This window comes from Budorcas taxicolor, chromosome 14 (assembly GCF_023091745.1).
Source record: "Budorcas taxicolor isolate Tak-1 chromosome 14, Takin1.1, whole genome shotgun sequence".
Taxonomy (NCBI): Eukaryota; Metazoa; Chordata; class Mammalia; order Artiodactyla; family Bovidae; genus Budorcas; species Budorcas taxicolor.
Genome location: NC_068923.1, coordinates 77,251,090 through 77,269,982, shown reverse-complemented (window position 1 = coordinate 77,269,982; position 18,893 = coordinate 77,251,090). Strand labels below are relative to the sequence as shown.

The following is an 18,893-nucleotide window of genomic DNA, read 5'->3' as shown; positions in this document are numbered from 1 at the left end:
AATTTTATTAGGTTGGTGCAAAGGTAATTGCAGTTTTGCGTTGTGGAACTTTGCTGTTTGATATTGGAATACATTCTTAAATGTGGTTATATTATACATCATTTTAATTTGAATTTCTTGCTTTATGTTTTTTTGCTAATGACTTATTTTTGTTGTTTGAGATCCCATGGACTGCAACATGCCAGGTTCCTTGTCCCTCCCAGAATTTGCCCAAGTTCATGTCTATTGAGTCAGTGATGCCATCCAACCATCTCATCTTCTGTCACCCTCTTCTCCTTCTGCCTTCAGTCTTTCCCAGCATCAGAGTCTTTTCCAGTGAGTCTGCTCTTTGCATCAGGTGGCCAACGTATTGGAGCTTCAGCTTCAGTATCAGTCCTTCCAATGAGTATCCAGTATGATTTCCTTTAAGATTGACTGGTTTGATCTCCTTGCTGTCCAAGAGACTCTGAAGAGTCTTCTCCAGCACCACAGTTCGAAAGCATCAATTCTTCAGTGTTCTGCTTTCGTCATGATCCAGCTCTCATATACATACATGACTAATGGAAAGACCATAGCCTTGACTATATGGACCTTTGTTGGCAAAGTGATATCTTTGCTTTTTAATACAATATCTAGGTTTGTCATAGCTTTCCTGCCAAGAAGCAATCATTTTCTAATTTCATGGCTGCAGTTATTTGCTGTTTATATTACTCAGTTAGTAAAGAATCCACCTGCAATGCAGGAGACTGTGGTTCGATTCCTGGGTCTGGAAGGTCCACTGGAGAAGGAATCGGGTATCCACTCCAATATTCTTGGGCTTCCCTCATGGCTCAACTGGTAAAGAAGAAGACTGCAATACGGGAGACCTGGGTTCGAGCCCTTTGTTGGGAAGATCCTCTGGAGAAGGGAACGGCTACCCACTCCAGTATTCTGGCCTGGAGAATGCCATGGACTGTGTAGTCCATAGGATTGCAAAGAGTAGGACACAACTGAGCAACTTTCACTTTTTCATAGAAAGGATGTTAGACAAAGAGCAAATTCAAGTGACTTTTTCATTCAAGTTCAAAATGATTGTTAAGCAGCGGAGACATCTGGCAACATCAGCAATGCACTTGGCCCAGGAACTGCTAATGAATGTACAGTGCAGTGGTGGTTCAAGAATTTTTGGAAAGGAAAGGAGAGCCTTAAAGATGAGGAGCATAGCGGCTAGCCATTGGAAGACCAATGAGAGAACTCTTTGAAACTGATCCTCTTAAAACTACATGAAGAACTCAACGTCGACCATTCTACTGTTGTTTGACATTTAAAGCAAATTGGAAAGGTAAAAAGCTCAATAAGTAGGTGCTTCATGAGCTGACCACAAATCAAAAAAATTCTTCTTTTGAAGTGTTGTCTTCGCTTATTCTACACAACCACAATGAGCCATTTCTTGATCAAACTGAGGTGTGCAATGAAAATTGGATTTTATATGACAACTGGAGATGACCAGCTCAATGGTTGGGCTGAGAAGAAGCTCCAAAGCACTACCCAAAGTCAAACTTCCACCAAAAATAGGTCATGGTCACTGGTGGTCTGCTGCCTGTCTGATCCACTACAGCTTTCTGAATCCCAGCAAAATCATTACATGTGAGAAGGATATGTTCAGCCTATCTATGAGATGCACCAAAAACTACAACACTTGCAGCTGGCATTGGTTAACAGCAAGGGCCCAGTTCTTCTCCATGACAACCGGTGCTTCAGAAGTTGAATGAAGCATCCACCGTATTCACCTGACCTCTTGCCAACTGACTACTACTCCTTCAAGCATCTAGACACTTTTTGCAGGGAAAACACTTCTACTACCAGCAGGGTGCAGAAAATGCTTTCCAAGAGTTTATCAAATCCTGAAGCACAGATTTTTATGCTACAAGAATAAACAAACTTATTTCTCATTGGCAAAAGTGTGTTGATTGTAACACTTCCTATTTTGATTAATAAAGATGTGCTTGAACCTAGTTATAATGATTTAAGATTCACAATTCAAAACCACAATTACTTTTGTACCAACCTAATATTTGGTATATACCCTGGAGTGGAACTGCTGGATCATATGGTAGTTCTGTTTTTAGTTTTTTGAGAACCTGCCATACTGTTCTGCACAGTGGATGCATCAATTTATGTTCTTATCAACAGTGTACAAGAGTGGTCTTCTCTCCGCATCCTTTCCAACATTTGTTGTTTCTGGTCTTTTTGATGATAGCCATTCTGACAGGTGTGAGGTGATATCTTATGGTTTTAATTTGCATTTCCCTGATGATTAATGATGTTGAACATCTTTTCCATGTGCCTGTTGGTGATCACTATGAAAATTTTAACAGATATGATTTTTAATTGTATAATGAAATATAGGAATATTTGGAAGACCTGTGTTAACCCCTAATGACCAGTATATAATATTACAGAATTGTGCTTGTGTATCCATTCAGATGATTTCAAATGATGATTTTTAAGAAACTATTTTTAAGCTGTTGTTTGCTTTCCTCGCATTCCCTTCTGGTGCTTGCAGTGGGCATGTGACCTGGGTTGAGCCACTTAATGACACGAAGCTAAGGATTGGTCATTGATGGGCCCATAATGCGAACTAGCTAGTCAGAGCCCTTCCCTGGGATTTCTCTAACTAAAGATGGGGAGAAGAGTCAGTCTCCTTTTCCCTTCTGATTGGGAAGCCGGTGAGGTTATAATCCCAGACTGAGTATAGCCACATTTCCTGCTGCATAGAGAGAGCAAGCAATCAGGCAGAGAGAAGCAGAGACTTTTAGGGAAGAGAAGACAGGTGGAGAGAGGAAGAGCTATAGCGAGAGGGTATATGAATCCTTTATCCAGCAATATCCCAGCCCTTCCATCCATTTGGTTACATAAACCAGTAAATTATTCTTTTTAAACAAAATTAGTCCAACTTGGGTATCTGTCATTGCAAGCAAAACAGCTCTAATACAGCAAAGTAGCTATTTCTTCAATGCCTAGGTTTTAAAAGAATGAATGATAGTTTCCTATTTTTTCATTATAAGAAAATCAATAATAATCACATTTCACACATGTAAGTTTTAAAGTTTTACATATGTACCTAAAGTCCTATTCATCACTCTCATAATTAATCTACTGTGTATTATTATGTTAATAATTATAATACTGAAGCTGTCCTAACTTCAAGGGTAACTTATTCTTATCCATTCAATTCATGTATCTTAAGCTAATACTTCACCTTTATAGGCAAATATGCTAATCTTATATTAAATATTTCATAAAATATAATTTTATTCTTTTAGGAAAAGAATTCTAAAAGTAGACCAGCTAAAAAGAAAATTCCGAGAGATTATGCAGAGTGGGATAAGTATGTTTTATATTTCTTTATATAAAATTGTCAGTAAAAATTCACTGTCATAAAATACTGTAATAACTCCTTTATTATTTTAAATCTGAACATATCAAATGTAAGTTACGTCAGTAGAGTACTAAGAGTATTTGGATTAAGCACTCTTGATTTTGTTTTTTCATTAAATAAAAAACTACGGCATCCTTTTATGAGTAACCAAAAATAACTAATGTAATATTTACCCATCCAAAATAACAAATTTGTAAATTAAGAGAAATTAGTCACTACTGTAATAACAAAGTTCTGCACATTTAGGTCTGATTAATATTTAAGTCCTCGCTAAGTTCTGTGTTTTTTAGGAAAAAATACAGGTGATTTCTTATACAAACCTACCATATATTTTTGAAATATTATTTCTTAAGGCACAATGATACGGATACAAGAGTATCAATAATAAGTTTTATTCTCTTGTTTGTACTGAGCTTTTTCCTAGTTTTTTATTATTCTTTCATTTAAGATTTGACGTGGAAAAAGAATGTGCAAAACTTGATGAAGATAAAGACAGAACTGTAATAAACAACAAATCACATTTGTCTAAAATTGAGACAAGACTAGATACAGCAGGTAATGGGGGGAAATAGGAATGATTTAGTAGTCTTTAACTTTTTTGAATGATAATAAAAGCTGTTGACCCAAAGACATTCTCTTTAAGTGCTGCATATTTCCATGGAAAGTTTATGAATTTTCTCCTAGGGCTGACCGCCACTAACAAATTCCATTCTATCCTTAAACTTCTTAATTTTATGAGTAATAATAGTTATGATACTTAAATGTGATAAGACTTAAAAATATATGAATATGTAAACCTATTTTTTTTTACCATGATTCAGTTTTCATTCCCTTTTTCAAATCTTTTTTGCCCAAATCCTTCAAATTTCTTTTCCTCCAAACAAAAAGATGGACCACTTTCTGTTCACTTGAAGTCCACAGGTACATAGTACCTTTAAAGTAAAGCAAAACAATGATTCAGAAATCTAAACCTTCAAAAATTCTGAATGATTAAAAAGAATAGAAATATCATAAACTTAGGAAACCTTTTATTTTCTTTTGTTTTTATAGTTTTCTGCTTCTGTTAAAATAAGCATTTTTGGATTTAAATTTGGAAAATTCTATCAAGTTATAGTTTTACTTACAGCAGATAACATTTATTTCTAGGTCTAACTGAAAAGGAAAAGGATTTTCTAGCTACTCGTGAAAAGGAAAAAGGAAATGAAGCTTTTAAGTCAGGAGATTATGAAGAAGCTGTAAAGTATTATACTCGGTGTGCAGATTTTTGATGTGGTTTAATCTTGTCCTTTAAAAAATGATAGTGTTTAATTGTTGAAATGATATAAATAAGCTAAATAATGTGTCATAATCACTCAGTATATTGTACTTGAAATTTATCATAAATTCACTTGTGTTTGCCTTGTTTTTTCAATACTTTTCTTAAAACTCCAAGTTCCCACTCCACTCCCATGTTTGACACAGTTTCTAACTTTACTATTTTACAGAGGAAATAGAAGCTGTCTGGATGGAACGCAACAGAAAGTCCATTCAGGATAGAGGTTAAAAACTCAGGTTCTGTAGTGGACTGCCTGGCTCTAGTACTTATGGTACTACCTCCCACCCCAGGGCCTTTGCATATATTGAACCTCTGTCTAGAATACTCTTTCCTCTACTTGTTATTTAGTTAATTCTAACTTATCATCCACATCTCAGCCCATGCCTTACTTCTTTTGTGAAGTTTTCCTTTACTTCTCAGACCATGTTAAACCTCCACCCGACTCAATTACCGCACCAATGCCCCCCACCCCTGCCGCTGCCAAATTTGCAAACCCATATAGTAATTTTACCTCTTTGTAATATCTGTGGGAGGTATGATTCAAATTTGTGTGATCTGGCATTACCTGGACTATGAAGTCTGTAAGATTGAGCCCACTTGTCATTTTTAAAAATACCATTGGACCCCTAATGCCCAGCCGACACCTGGTTCACAGTACATGTTCTTTGTATGCTTGTATGAACATATGAAGCTCTTATAGTCTGTGAAAAGTAAACTAATTTCTTAAAATACTGTTATAGACAAACTGTGCTTATAGAACCACTAATGCTATCTTATTAATAGAACTAAATGCTATAAAATCGTGCTTCCACCTTTGGAAATAAGTTAAAAAAAAAAAAAAAAAAGTTGTTTGTGTCTCTAAAGAGGTTTGCTCAGCTGTTGAAATGAACATACAAAGTAAAGAGAATATTGAGGTATCATTCATTCAGTTCAACCTCCCCTGTTTAGGCAGGTGGATGTCAGCTCTGGTATTGTTTTCTCTCTTCTTATAGATTTCCACCAGCGGAGAATCTTTTGTCTATTACAGGGAACAAACTTTCTTGTCTTCCTCTTTGAAGAAATCATAGAGGTGAAGAATTGAAGCAGCATATTGCAATGGTTAAGGGAACCCAAACTGCCCCTTTTCAGACCTTGGGTAGATTCTTCACCTCTTTTGTCTCAGACATCTCAGAGTGATGAGACTATAATAGTGCCAACCTCAGAGCAGCTGTGAGGATTAAATAAAACAAGTTGCTGAGAGGCAGGTAACATGATGGTAAAGAGAACAGGTGCGAGAGTAAACCACTGAGGTCTGAATCTTAACTCTCGCATTTTCAAGCTTGTGGCCCTGGGCATGTTACTTAACCTTTCTGCCCCATCTGTTTTCTCGTCTATAAGGTTGGGAAAGCAGTAACTCCTCCTCTGTGCATTATAATGAGGATTAAGTGAGTTTAATGTTTAATGTCTTAGCATGTGGGAGGTACTCAGTGTCAGGCTCTTGTGTTATTCATTCTTAGATGTATTTTCTATGTTTGATTGCTACCCAACCATGTGATTTGTTTATATTCATCTTTGATGATCTTGTGGGGCTTCCCAGGTGACTCAGCAATAAAGTATCTGCCTGCCAGTGCAGGAGATGTGGGTTCGATCCCTGGGTTGGGAAGATCCCGTGGAGAAGGAAATGAAAACCCACTCTAGTATTTTTGCCTGGGAAATCTCCACTAATGATCTTAATAAATGGACACTTTTTGTGTGAGTTTTCTGTTTTTATCTGATATTGTAATTCTGGATTTAGAAGATTCAGTGTACCAATACCCTTATCGTTCCTATATTTAGGAATACGTTATTTTAAAACTATAGAGAGAGTATTTATTTCTTTGACTGCACTAGGTCTTAGTTGCGACAGGCAGGGTCTTAGATCTCCATTGTGCTGTGCGGAATCTTTTAGTTGTGGTATGCAAGCTCTTAGTTGCAGCATGTAGGATCTATTTCCCTGACCAGGGATTGAACCCCCTGGCCTACTTGATTGGGAACATAGTGTTTTAGCCACTGGACCACCTGGGAAGTCCCTAGCAAATACATTATTTTACAGCATTTCAAATCAATTTTATAAGCAATGGCCAGGTAGGTTTAAAATTCTTCTTTTCATTAATTATATTGCATTCATACCCTTAGTGTAGCAAAACTTACTCTCTTAAGATCTGTATTCCTCAATTACTACTGCTCTTTTCTGTTTCCTTCAATTAAAATCCTTTGGTAAGATTATGATTCTTTCCTAAGAGTTAAATCTACTTTTAGATAACAGACTAATTTGTGTCTGTTAAGACAATAATAATTTAACAAAGGGTATTAGTTGTGGTTGATCACTGTTTGCTTGTTTTTTTTTTTTTTAACTAGGAGATTGTCCCCAAAAAGTAAAAAAAAGAAAAAAAAATTTTGATGTTAACTAAACTGGCTTTTTTGGAGGAGATCTGTGTGGGTATTTAAGGGCTTCCCTGGTGGCTCAGATGGTAAAGAATCCACCTGCAATGCGGATTTGGGTTTGATCCCTGGGTTGGGAAGATCCCCTGGAGAAGGGAATGGCTACCCATTCCAGTATTCTTACCTGGAGAATCTCATGAACAGAAGAGCCTGGTGGGCTACGGTCCATGGGGTTGCAAAGAGTCGGACACAACTAAAGTGACTTAGCAGCAACAATATGGGTATTTAAATGATCATGTCACTTCTAAAGCCAGAATCAATTTTAAACCTTTTCACTAGAAACTTAAGCATCTGTCTAAACATTGATTTAGTAGTTTGTAGAATTTTATGTTATTACTTTTGACAGCCCATGCTGTGTTAATTTGCTGGGGCTGCCCTGCAAACTGCCACAAACTGATTGACTTAAACAACAGAAATGTATTGTCTCACAGCTCTGGAGGCTAGAAGTCTGACATTAAGGAGTCTGCAGGGTTGGTTTCTTCTAAGGCCTCTCTCCTTAGCTTGTCTGTGGCCATCTTCCCTCTGTGTCCTCAAGGGATTTTTCTTGTAGGTGTGTCTTCTTATAAGGATACTATTCATATTGGATTAGGAAACACCCTCATGACCTCACTTTAACTTAATCATCTCTTTCAAGACTATCTCCAAGTATAGTTATATCCTGAAGTGCTGGGGGGTGGGACTTCAACATACCAATTTGAGGGGACGCAATTCTACCCACAACATGAGCTGTGATTGTTTTAGCTTCTAACTTTAGCTGAGTTTCCTGTCATTTTATGTTTTCCTGTCATTTGCTTGTTGACATTAATGTCTCTTTCATACATTTTACCACAATAAAATATTAAAAACTTTTAAAAAAGTGTCTCTTTTACAGGAGCTTATCCGTGCTTCCCACCGTAGCAGCTTACAACAATCGCGCTCAAGCAGAGATCAAACTGCAGAACTGGAACAGTGCTTTTCAGGACTGTGAAAAGGTCTTGGAGTTAGAACCTGGGAACTTAAAAGGTAAAACATATTCATAGAATACCTTTAAATTTGCAGCACCATCTGTTGAAGGTCATTTGTAGACATTCATTATGTTTACACTAAAAACATTCAAATAAACTCAGATTTCTATATGTGAATCATTACCTTCCTCAAGTTACTTTGAATTTCAAGTTTAACTTGAGATTTAACTTCTTAATTACTTGCACTGATGTAGCTAGTAATCCCAGATGATTGAATAAAGTGTGCATGTTTTTGTGTTTAATTGTTTTTGGCTGCACTGGGTCTTCACGGCTGCCTGCAGGCTTTCTCTAGCTGTGGCGAGTGGGGGCCGCTCTTCGTTGTGATGCTCAGTCTTCTCACTGCTGCGGGTTCTCTTGTTGTGGAGCAGGGGCTCTAGAGCACGTGGGCTTCAGTAGCTGTGGTGCATGGGTTTAGTTCCCCTCAGGCTGTTGGATCTTATTTCCCCAACCAGGAATCGAACCCATGTTCCCTGCATTGGCAGCTGGATTCTTAACCACTGGACTACCAGGGAAGTCCTATGTGGGTTTTTAAAGAAATATCTCATGCTTGCATTTGAACTGTAGTTTGTGGGGTTTTTGTTTCCTTTCAGTTTTTAAAAAACTGTGGTAAAATGGACATAGCACAAAATTTTACCATCTTAGTCATTTTTAAGTACAGAGTTCGGTGGTCTTAAGTGCATTCACATTGTTGTGCAGTCAGCTCTGCTGTCCACCTGCAGAACTTTTTTAATCTTGAAAATGTACCCATGAAACAGCAACTCTTTGTCCTCTCTGCCCACCCCAGCCTCTGGCAACTCAGTCTACTCTCTGTCTCTGTGATTTTATTTTCCTAGGTACCTCATACAAATTAAATCATACAGTATTTATCTTTTTCTGACTGGCTTATTGAACTGTATCTTTTTATCTAAAAAATAAATTTAAGTATGATTTTAAAAATATTTATTAGTAAGCCCACACCAGAGCTCTGGAACATTCTACCAGCTGCTTTTTGGGTTTTTCCACCTAGATGTCCACAGACCATTTTAAATTAAGTGTGTCCAAAGCTGACTACATCTTTCTACCAACACCCGTCCTCTGTTCTGATTTCCTACACTGCCTTCTTGTGGTCCAAGCCTGATGTATGCAAGTCAGACTCTCCTCTCCTTTTCTGTTACCAAGGAGTCATCCCAAAAGGAAGAGGCATAAATTCATCCTGTTTCTAAATACTATGGATTCAGATAAATACAACCACTTACTTTTTTTCCCACATGCCTACAAACATGGGTGGGCAGAAACCATGAGTGTGCTGAGGATGGATCCTGGTGCATCAGCCCAACTGTCATCATCACGGATGCCCTCCCTTCCCCAGTAAAGTTCTTCTTTGCTTGTATGTTGTCTCTAGCACAGCATATGTGTGGGGTCCTAGCTTTAGGCAGGTACCCATAAAGGTTTTACAGTTTCTACACACCACTGTGCCAGGCCCTTTGCCATGTAGTACATGTATTAACTCCATTACTTTTCACAACAGCTCAGTAAAGGTGCAGGTACTGTTTTTAGTGGACTTGCCAGGTGGCTTAGTGATAAAGAACCTGCCTGCCAATGCAGGAGATACAAGTTTGATTCCTGGGTTGGGAAGATCCCCTGGAGAAGGAAATGGCAACCCACTCCAGTGTTCTTGCCTGGGAAACCCCAAGGACAGAGGAGACTAGCGGACTATACAGCCCATGGGTTCGCAAAAGAGTTAGACATGATTTAGCAGCTAAACAACAACAGCTGTTACTAGCACACTCATTGTACAAAAGGACGGGGACATATTGAGAGACTGCACGACTCACCTAAGATCACCCAGCTGGTAAGTGACAGAGCCAGGACTTGACTGGATGAGACTCCAGAGTCCACATTCAACCACTGTGCTACTCTTCTGCACTAGAATGGTCTTCTGTTTTCATTTTTCCCTCTTTGAATAATTTCTTAAGCACCAGAATCTTCACTATATAAAAAAACAAATTTGACAGAGCCAAATCTAGTAATCAGTATGGCCATAAAACATTAAGAATTCTTAGACTTTCTTAAGTGGATAAATATCATGCTCTTTGAAACTTTATTTTTTACTTAAAAATAATTGTTCTAAATGTAGCATGGTATATGGTTATAACCCGAAGCAGAAGACGGACATTAGTGGAAAGATTGGTGAAATCCACATAAAGCCTAATGTTTAGTTAAAAATATTTCGTAGTTTTAGCAAATATATCATAGTTATGTAAGATGTTAGCCTTAAAGCTGGGTTGGGGTATATGAGAACTGTCTGTTTTAGCTTTGCAACTTTCTGTAAATCTGAAATTATTTCCAAAATAAAGAGTTTTTTAAAATGGTAATTGTTATATCATAAATATTTCTTTATGGACAGTTCCTTCTGAAATCTGAGCAGGAACAGTAATAGCTCAATTTGTACTTATGCTATAATTTTGTTTATATTAATGATGAAATGATTTATCCTCTAGATTTTCCTGGCTCATTCTTAGACTAAAATCAAACTAGCCAAATTTGTTTTAAAATAGTGTTATTAAAATAAATCAGATATAAATTACAGCATCAGATATAAATTCCAGAGTTACAAAGCCTTATTTTTTTCACAATCATGGCTTACTATACAAAGTTCTCTTGTGACATAATTAAGCATGATGGGACTATGAAGGCATTCAGTTTAGTGTTAAAAATTATCAAATTAGATGCTGTAACCTTCAAAAATTCCCTGATACAATTTACCAAAGTGTGCAATTTCTGAACTTAACTGATTTAAACACCAAGATTCTCTCAGTTCCTATTCATTTTAGATTGCTATAAAGACTTCAGTAGGGAACCATATTCTGAGTTAGGTGCTTGGTTATTAATGTAAATGCCACATTTAACTGAAAGGCTTTTTAAGTTTTCAGAAAGTAGAAATAATAGTCGTGATGATTATGAGGAGGGACACATTATTATTTAGTGAAGAGCTTCCCAATATTGTAGCACAGCATGGTGCCTCCAAAGGGTTAAGATGTGGAGTCTCTCAGCCTTGGAGGAACTGGCAGAGCCTGGAGCTGTCAGAGGGCCAGGCTGTTGGAAGGGACAGTTTTTTATTGCAGCCTCTTCTGTTTGACCTCAGGATCATTTTCTATATTTGTAAGAATGTGAAAATGGGTCTAGTTTGCACAATTGCATTATAAATTCTTCCCCTTGAAAAATGTGTCATAATCAGAATGCCATATGTTAAAAAAATATAACTTTATTTTGGTAAATTTTCAGCTCTTCTGCGCCGTGCCACCACATATAAGCATCAAAACAAGTTCCAGGAAGCTATAGAAGACCTGAATAAAGTACTGGCTGTTGAACCTGATAATGAGTTGGCCAAAGTAAGTACAGAAAGCAATCCCTCACCTAATTCTGTAGTTTGCTTTTTCTGGGTTTATGTTAAGATGATACCAACCTTGCTGGATAAATGATATTGAGGAATGAATAGGACACAACTTTAAATAGTAGATACATCTCAGACACTCCCGGTGTTAACATGTATTTGAAGTGAAAGAAAGCAGACTCTTAAATTGTCCAAAATCATTAACCTACTCCTAAAGGATAAATAATTTTCTCTTTCCTGCAGCGTTGTAGGCAATCCTTTTCTTTGAGCGAATTTCAGTTTATTATGCAGAGTGGTGTAGAAGTTCCTAGGTAGGATTAGGCATGAGCTTAATGGCCATAAAGAGTGTTTTATCCTTTAACTTGTATGGTAAGCATAGCATCATTGACAGTAAACTGACTCAGATATGTACTCAGGGGATCTGTGTTCAGACCTAGAGAGTGGAGGTAAGTGTCAAAAACTATGAAGGGTCTGAGACACTCCCCTACTTAAAACTTAGCAAGGTAGCCTAGAATATACAGGACTCCTGGTTCAGACACAGAAGACTCTTGCTCATGGCATGGCAATCCAATGAGCAACTCTTTGTCCAACTCTTTACGACAGTTTGGCTCCTGGAGTTTGCTCAAACTCATGTCCATTGAGTTGATGCCATCCAACCATCTCAGCCTTTGTTTCCCCCTTCACCTCCTGCCCTCAGTCTCTCCCAGCATCCAGGTCTTTTCCAGTGAGTCAGCTCTTCATATGTGAAGGCTAAGATGGTTGGATGGTATCAACTCAATGGACATGAGTTTGAGCAAACTCCAGGAGATAGTGAAGGACAGGGAAGCCTGGAGTGCTGCAGTCCATTGGGTCAGAAAGGGTTGGACATGACTGGGCTACTGAACAACAACAACATTATAAAATATGGGTGCTGAGTTTTCTAAATTTGAGATTCCTCAGCTGTGACACAAACCCACTGAATGTGTAGTACCTATCTGGGCCTTCTGGTGCCTCCATGGAACTTGGTGGCCAGGGTAACTGCATAAGCTTGAAGCTTATGTCCGTTTAGTCGGTAATGCCATCCAACCATCTCATCCTCTGTCATCCCCTTCTCTTCCCGCCTTCAATCTTTCCCAGCATCAGGATCTTTTCAAATGAGTCAGTTCTTCGCATCAGGTGGCCAAAGTGTTGGAGCTTCAGCTTCAGCATCAGTCCTCCCAATGAATATTCAGGGTTGATTTCCTTTACGATGGGATACAAGCAAATCTGCTGAACCTTTAAATATTACTCTTTAAAAGCATGTGTAGTATGGTTTAATTTTTATAAAACTTTTGGACATGTCTGCAAGTTTATATGCATACAAACATATCTAGGAAGATGATCATCAGAATATCAGTAGTTTATCTGGGAGGCAGGATTGCAGATAGTTTTTTTTTTTTCCTGTTTTATGCTTGTTATACTTTAATTTTTTTATAATAGAAATATATAATTATAATGAGAGAAATTAATGAAGTTATTTGAAAAGAAAAATAAAGACCACCATAAAAAGCTTTATCTTAGTTCTCTTTATTTGCTTTTCAATATCTTCAGATTATTGCCTGCAAGAATAGTTGTATTTTTTACTAAAGAAAAAAATTTTCTTTAACATGGTGATTATGTTGTAGAAAACCCTGTCAGAGGTTGAAAGAGATCTGAAAAATTCTGAACCTGCATCTAAGACTCAAACCAAGGGGAAAAGGATGGTTATTCAGGAAGTAGAAAATTCAGAAGATGAAGATGAAAAGGACAGTGGAATAAAACATGAAGATGGCAATGGAGATAAAAGTAAGACATCTATTCTCTTTGGTTTATGCAAAAGAGCTATCTTGTTATATGATAAGCTGCTTCAAGTTTTCTGTTTGTACTGAAATTCTTAGTCTACCAAACTTTTTTTAGCCTTTACCTTGTAAATCCACAAGCAAGTTTTTTCTTCTTTTTCTTAATATGGCTCATCTGTTTTTCTTTTATTATTGAAGCATAATTGACTTATAATATTATGTTAGTTTTGGCTGTACCACATGTTTCAATAACTTTATATATCATGAAATGATCACCATGTAAGTCTAGTTAAAATCTTTTCCTTAATACAATCTCCCAAACCTATTTTTCTTCATAATCTGACATCTTTTCTAATGCTCAATTTAATTCCTGATTATCACCTTTACATACAAATGGCTGCTTGTTTGTCACCAACCATTTGTAAGTTAACCTTAAATCAGTCTCTGAGATGATTGTTTTATGGGTAGCTGCTTCGTTGCAAACAAATATGTTGACTTCAGAGGGGTTATTTACCTAAAAATGAATGCGCTATTGGTGTACATGCCTCTCTCCAAGGAAATTTTTTAAAAATATGCAATTTCACTTTTGATGTAATTGTTTTTTTTTTTTAAAGAATCTAGACTATATAAACTTTCATCTTCATAATGTAAGACGATGAAAGTTATATCAACTTTAAGCAGAAAAAATCTGCCTTTTCACCTGACCAGAGCAAGAGGAAGTTTTTGTTTTTTCTTGAGAACTCCTGAGCGACTAAGGGGGAAATGTCAGTGTTGAAAATCATTCCCAGGTAAAAATCAACTTTAAGTAATTCGACAGAATATTTTAATTTTGAGGGAGAAATATGAAGTGTTCAAGTCATTCAACTAAAAACAAAAAAACCCAAGGAGTATAAGTTTTTGTTTTTTCTTTTAAAGTGGCAAAAAATATAATGTAAAATACATACCTCAGGTTAATATATGACCAGTTAAGCTAGGATGAAGACAAAAGCACAGAAAAGAAGGAGGTGAGAGAAGCGGAGACAGAGCAGAGCAACTGAGAGGGGATAGGAAAGTGAGGGCACCAGAGGGAGGAAAGGAGACTTCAACGTAGGCGGCTCTTCAAGCACTGAGGTGCACCTTTTTAAGTAAGTTCTGGCAGCAAGTGTTTTTCTTAGGGTTTATGTGTAACAAGATAATTAGCCAGCATTTTGCAATTAAAAAGAGTTATTTAAAGTCTTATCTGAAACAATATAAACTGTATCAGTTGCTATTATTTTACAATTATTTTTAAAATTTACATATAGTAAAAATGGGCTTCCCTGGTGGCTCAGTGGTAAAGAATCCGCTTGCCAATCAGGAGAACAAGTTCAATCTCTGGGTCAGGAAGATCGCCCAGAGAAGGGAATAGATACCCATTCCAGTATTCTCATCTGGACAACTGCATGGACAGAGGAGCTACAGGCCATGAGGTCACAAAAGAGTTGGACACTTCTCAGCAACTACACAACAAAAACTACAATAGTAAAAACGGACTGTTTTGGTCTGCAGTTCTAACACGTGTGTAATTTCGTATAACCATCACTGCAGTCAGGAGACAGATCACAAATTGTTGGCCAGAAGAAAGTGTTCTTTCTTTTTTGCTTCCCTTTTAGCCAAACCCTCCCCTCCCCCCAAGCCTTGGGTAGCCATTGATCTATTCTCTGTTCTTACAGTTTAACTTTTCCCAGAAAGTCACATCAATGGAAGCAGAGAATATGTAACCTTTTGCAACTAGCTTCCTTCACGTAGCATAATGTCACTGAGATTCATTCATGTAGTTGCATGTATCTTTGATTCATTCTTTTTTTATTACTGAGTAGTACACCTTTACATGGGTATATCGCTGCTTGTTTATCCCTTCATTTCTTCAAGGGCATTTGGGTTTTTTCCCAGTATTTGGTATTTATGAATAGATAAACACTAAGATTTATCTATTCATAAAATATGCTACTAAGATTCATGCACAGATTTTTGGGTGGACATATGTTTTCATTTCTCTAGGGTGAATACCAGGAGTGAACTGTGAGTCATAGGGCAAGTGTATTATGTTTAACTTTACTAAAATCTTCCAACTGCTTTTCCAGAATGGCAGTACCATTTTTCATTCCCATGAGCAGCATTTTCATTCTTCCGATTTTCATTTTATTTCCATAAGCAGCATTTTTCATTCCCATGAGCAGCATTCCCATGAGAAGTATATGGCTTCAACAGTACATGAACTGTGAACTTCCAGATATTCAAGCTGGATTTAGAAAAGGCAGAGGAACAGAGATCAAATTGCCAACATCCTCTTGAAAAAAACAGAGTTCCAGAAAAACATCTATTTCTGCTTTATTGACTATGCCAAAGCCTTTGACTGTTTGGATCACAATAAACTGTGGAAAATTCTGAAAGAGATGGGAATACCAGACCACTTGACCTGCCTCTTGACAAATCTGTATGAACAACAGATTCATAACAGCAACAGTTAGAACTGGACGTGAAACAACAGACTGGTTCCAAATACGAAAAGGAGTACATCAACGCTGTATATTGTCACCCTGCTTATTTAACTTACATGCAGAGTACTCCCTGGTGGCTCAGAGGTTAAAGCATCTGCCTACAATGCAGGAGACCTGGGTTCGATCCCTGAGTCAGGAAGGTCCCCTGGAGAAGGAAATGGCAACCCACTCCAGTATTCTTGCCTGGAGAATCCCATGGATGGAGGAGCTTGATGGGCTACAGTCCACGGGGTCACAAAGAGTCGGACACGACTGAGCGACTTCACTTCACTGAGTACATCATGAGAAACTCTGGGCTGGAAGAAGCACAAGCTGGAATCAAGATTGCTGGGAGAAATATCAATAACCTCAGATATGCAGATGACACCACCCTTATGGCAGAAAGCGAAGAACTAAAGATCCTCTTGATGAAAGTGAAAAACGTTGGCTTAAAGCTCAACATTCAGAAAACCAAGATCATGGCATCTGGTCCCATCACTTCATGGCAAATAGATGGGGAAACAATGGAAACAGTGGCAGACTTTATTTTTTGGTGCTCCAAAGTTGCTGCAGATGGTGATTGCAGCCATGAAAGTAAAAGACGCTTACTCCTTAGAAGAAAAGTTATGACCAACCTAGATAGCATATTAAAAAGTAGAGGCATTACTTTGCCAACAAAGGTCTGTCTAGTCAAAGCTATGGTTTTCCCAGTAGTCATGTATGGATGTGAGAGTTGGACCATAAAGAAAGCTGAGTGCTGAAGAATTCATGCTTTTGAACTGTGGTGTTGGAGAAGACTCTTGAGAGTCCCTTGGACTGCAAGGAGATTCAACCAGTCCATCCTAAAGGAAATAAGTCCTGAATATTCATTGGAAGGATTGATGTTAAAGCTGAAACCCCAATACTTTGGCCACCTGATTTGAAGAAGTGACTCATTGGAAAAGACCCTGATGCTGGGAAAGATTGAAGGCAGGAGGAGAAGGGGACGACAGAGGATGAGATGGTTCAATGGCATCACTGACTCGATGGACGTGAGTTTGAGTAAGCTCCGGGAGTTGGTGATGGACAGGGAAGCCCGGTGTGCTGCAGTCCATAGGGTTGCAAAGAGTTGGACATGAATGAGTGACTGAACTGAACTGAACTAAGCAGCATATGAGAGTTCTAGCTGCTTCACGTTCTTGCCAGCATTTGGCATTTTATGTTTAAAAATAATTTTAGCCATTTGGTTAGGTGTATGGTGGTTTCTCATTGTGGTTCTAATTTGCATTTTGTTGTGGTTGTTGTTTAGTTACGAAGTCGTGTTTGACTCTTTCGCAACTCCATAGACTGTAGCCTGTCAGGCTCCTCTGTCCACGGGATTTCCCAGGCAAGAATACTGGAGTGGGTTGCCATTTCCTCCTCCAGGGGATCTTCCCGACCCAAGAACTGAACCCACGTCTCCTGCATTGGCAGGCGGATTCTTTACCACTGAGCCACCAGGGAAGCCCTACCCAGGGTTTGGTATTACTTAATTGCCTTTTCCCTTGCTAAATGTTGATATTTTCTTCCTTCCTCACTTGTAAGGAATTTTGTACTGTATATTAGCAGTTCATAATATTATTATATGTGATTTTCAGTTTTGTTCAAATCTGATGCGGAACTTTTAAAATCTAGTTAGTTTTGGGTAACAGTTTTCCTACCTAATTCTGTGAACTATGGTTCTATTGTTAATTTAGTTTCAAAACTTTTGCAGTGTTATCTGAATCTGTCCCACTTGTGTACCACCCCATGACCACCTGGGGTCTGGGCAATGGTTTCCCCTGTAAATCACTTCTCAAAAATTTTGGTAGAATGTTTGAGGTTAGATTTATGCATATGGATCCCCTGGCGGGCAAGCTCATTTCAGATACAATTATAAAATTGTTTTTTTTTTAAGTTCCCTCCTTTCTGTGATTCTTCCCTACTCTTTGTGGCTCTCAGAGGTTTTTCTTCCTCTTCCTCTAGCTAGAAAACAACAATTTAATTCTACTGTACACATCCCATGACTATGCGCCTCTAGGACTGAGCAGCAAGAGGAGAGAAAGAGAAAAAAAAAAAAAGAATGGGGATATCCTAGGGACCAGTTTCTCTGACCAGAATAAGAGTTCCTCTCCCCCAAGGTTTTAAGTATCTACTACTTGACTGCCGCTGCGTCTTCAGTTGCTAATGCACTGTTTGGGGACTGGGACTGGAGAGAAAGGAAAAACAAAACAAATGGAAATAGGGAATTTCCCCATAGGGGCTAAATATCTTTTTTTTTTGTTTTAAGGTAAATAGCAGAGGGCATCTCCTAAAGCTATTTCTTTCCATACCCAGCAGACTGTTCTGGGTTTTGAACTGCCATTGATCCAGGATAGGAAATATCAAAGAAAAGAAAATGGAGAAACTGACTGCTGTTTGGGGGGGTATTTCCAATTCTAGTTCCATTCCCCCATCAGCCTGCTACCGTTTTCCTTTCAGTGTCCTCATATAACTGCTCCATGAATTCTGTCCAAGGTTGTTAGTTGTATTCAGTGTGAGACACAGGGTGGACTTTATTTATTCCATATTTTATTTATTTATTTATTATTTATTCCATAGTTTGTTTATTCCTGTGATTCCAGAGGAATCACACTTCTCATTACTTTTATTTGAACAATTAGCACCCTTGAAGAACTATGAAAGTGCTTTACATATAGTATTTCACTTAATCCTCAAGGAAGCGATTAATTATCCATACTTGAAGTATTCGCCTGTAATGCAGGAGACCCAGGTTTGATCCCTGGGTTGGGAAGACCCCCTGGAGAAGGAAGTGGCAACCCACCCCAGTGTTCTTGCCTGGAGAATCCCATGGACAGAGGACCTTGGCAGGCTGCAGTCCATGGGGTTGCAAAGAGTCGGACACGACTGAGCGACTAACACGCACACATAGATTAGGAAAGGTTGTTTGCCACATTTGCACAGATTGTAAGCCACATGGATAGGATATGGCTTCAAACCTGTGAGATTCCAAAGTCTATCTCTTCAAGGTGGTTATTAGATGCCAACTA

At 38.1% G+C, this 18,893-nt stretch overlaps 1 protein-coding gene across 1 annotated transcript in view; it reads left to right on the top strand.

Annotated features, from left to right (window-relative positions):
• Nucleotides 1–18,893, top strand: part of SPAG1 (sperm associated antigen 1) — an 83,321-nt gene that overhangs the window by 15,663 nt on the left and 48,765 nt on the right. The window contains exons 4-9 of the mRNA XM_052651845.1: nucleotides 3,285–3,349; nucleotides 3,849–3,955; nucleotides 4,547–4,652; nucleotides 8,047–8,177; nucleotides 11,444–11,550; nucleotides 13,196–13,355. Of these exons, the coding sequence (XP_052507805.1) occupies nucleotides 3,285–3,349; nucleotides 3,849–3,955; nucleotides 4,547–4,652; nucleotides 8,047–8,177; nucleotides 11,444–11,550; nucleotides 13,196–13,355 (676 nt within the window). The remainder of the gene's footprint in view (nucleotides 1–3,284; nucleotides 3,350–3,848; nucleotides 3,956–4,546; nucleotides 4,653–8,046; nucleotides 8,178–11,443; nucleotides 11,551–13,195; nucleotides 13,356–18,893) is intronic.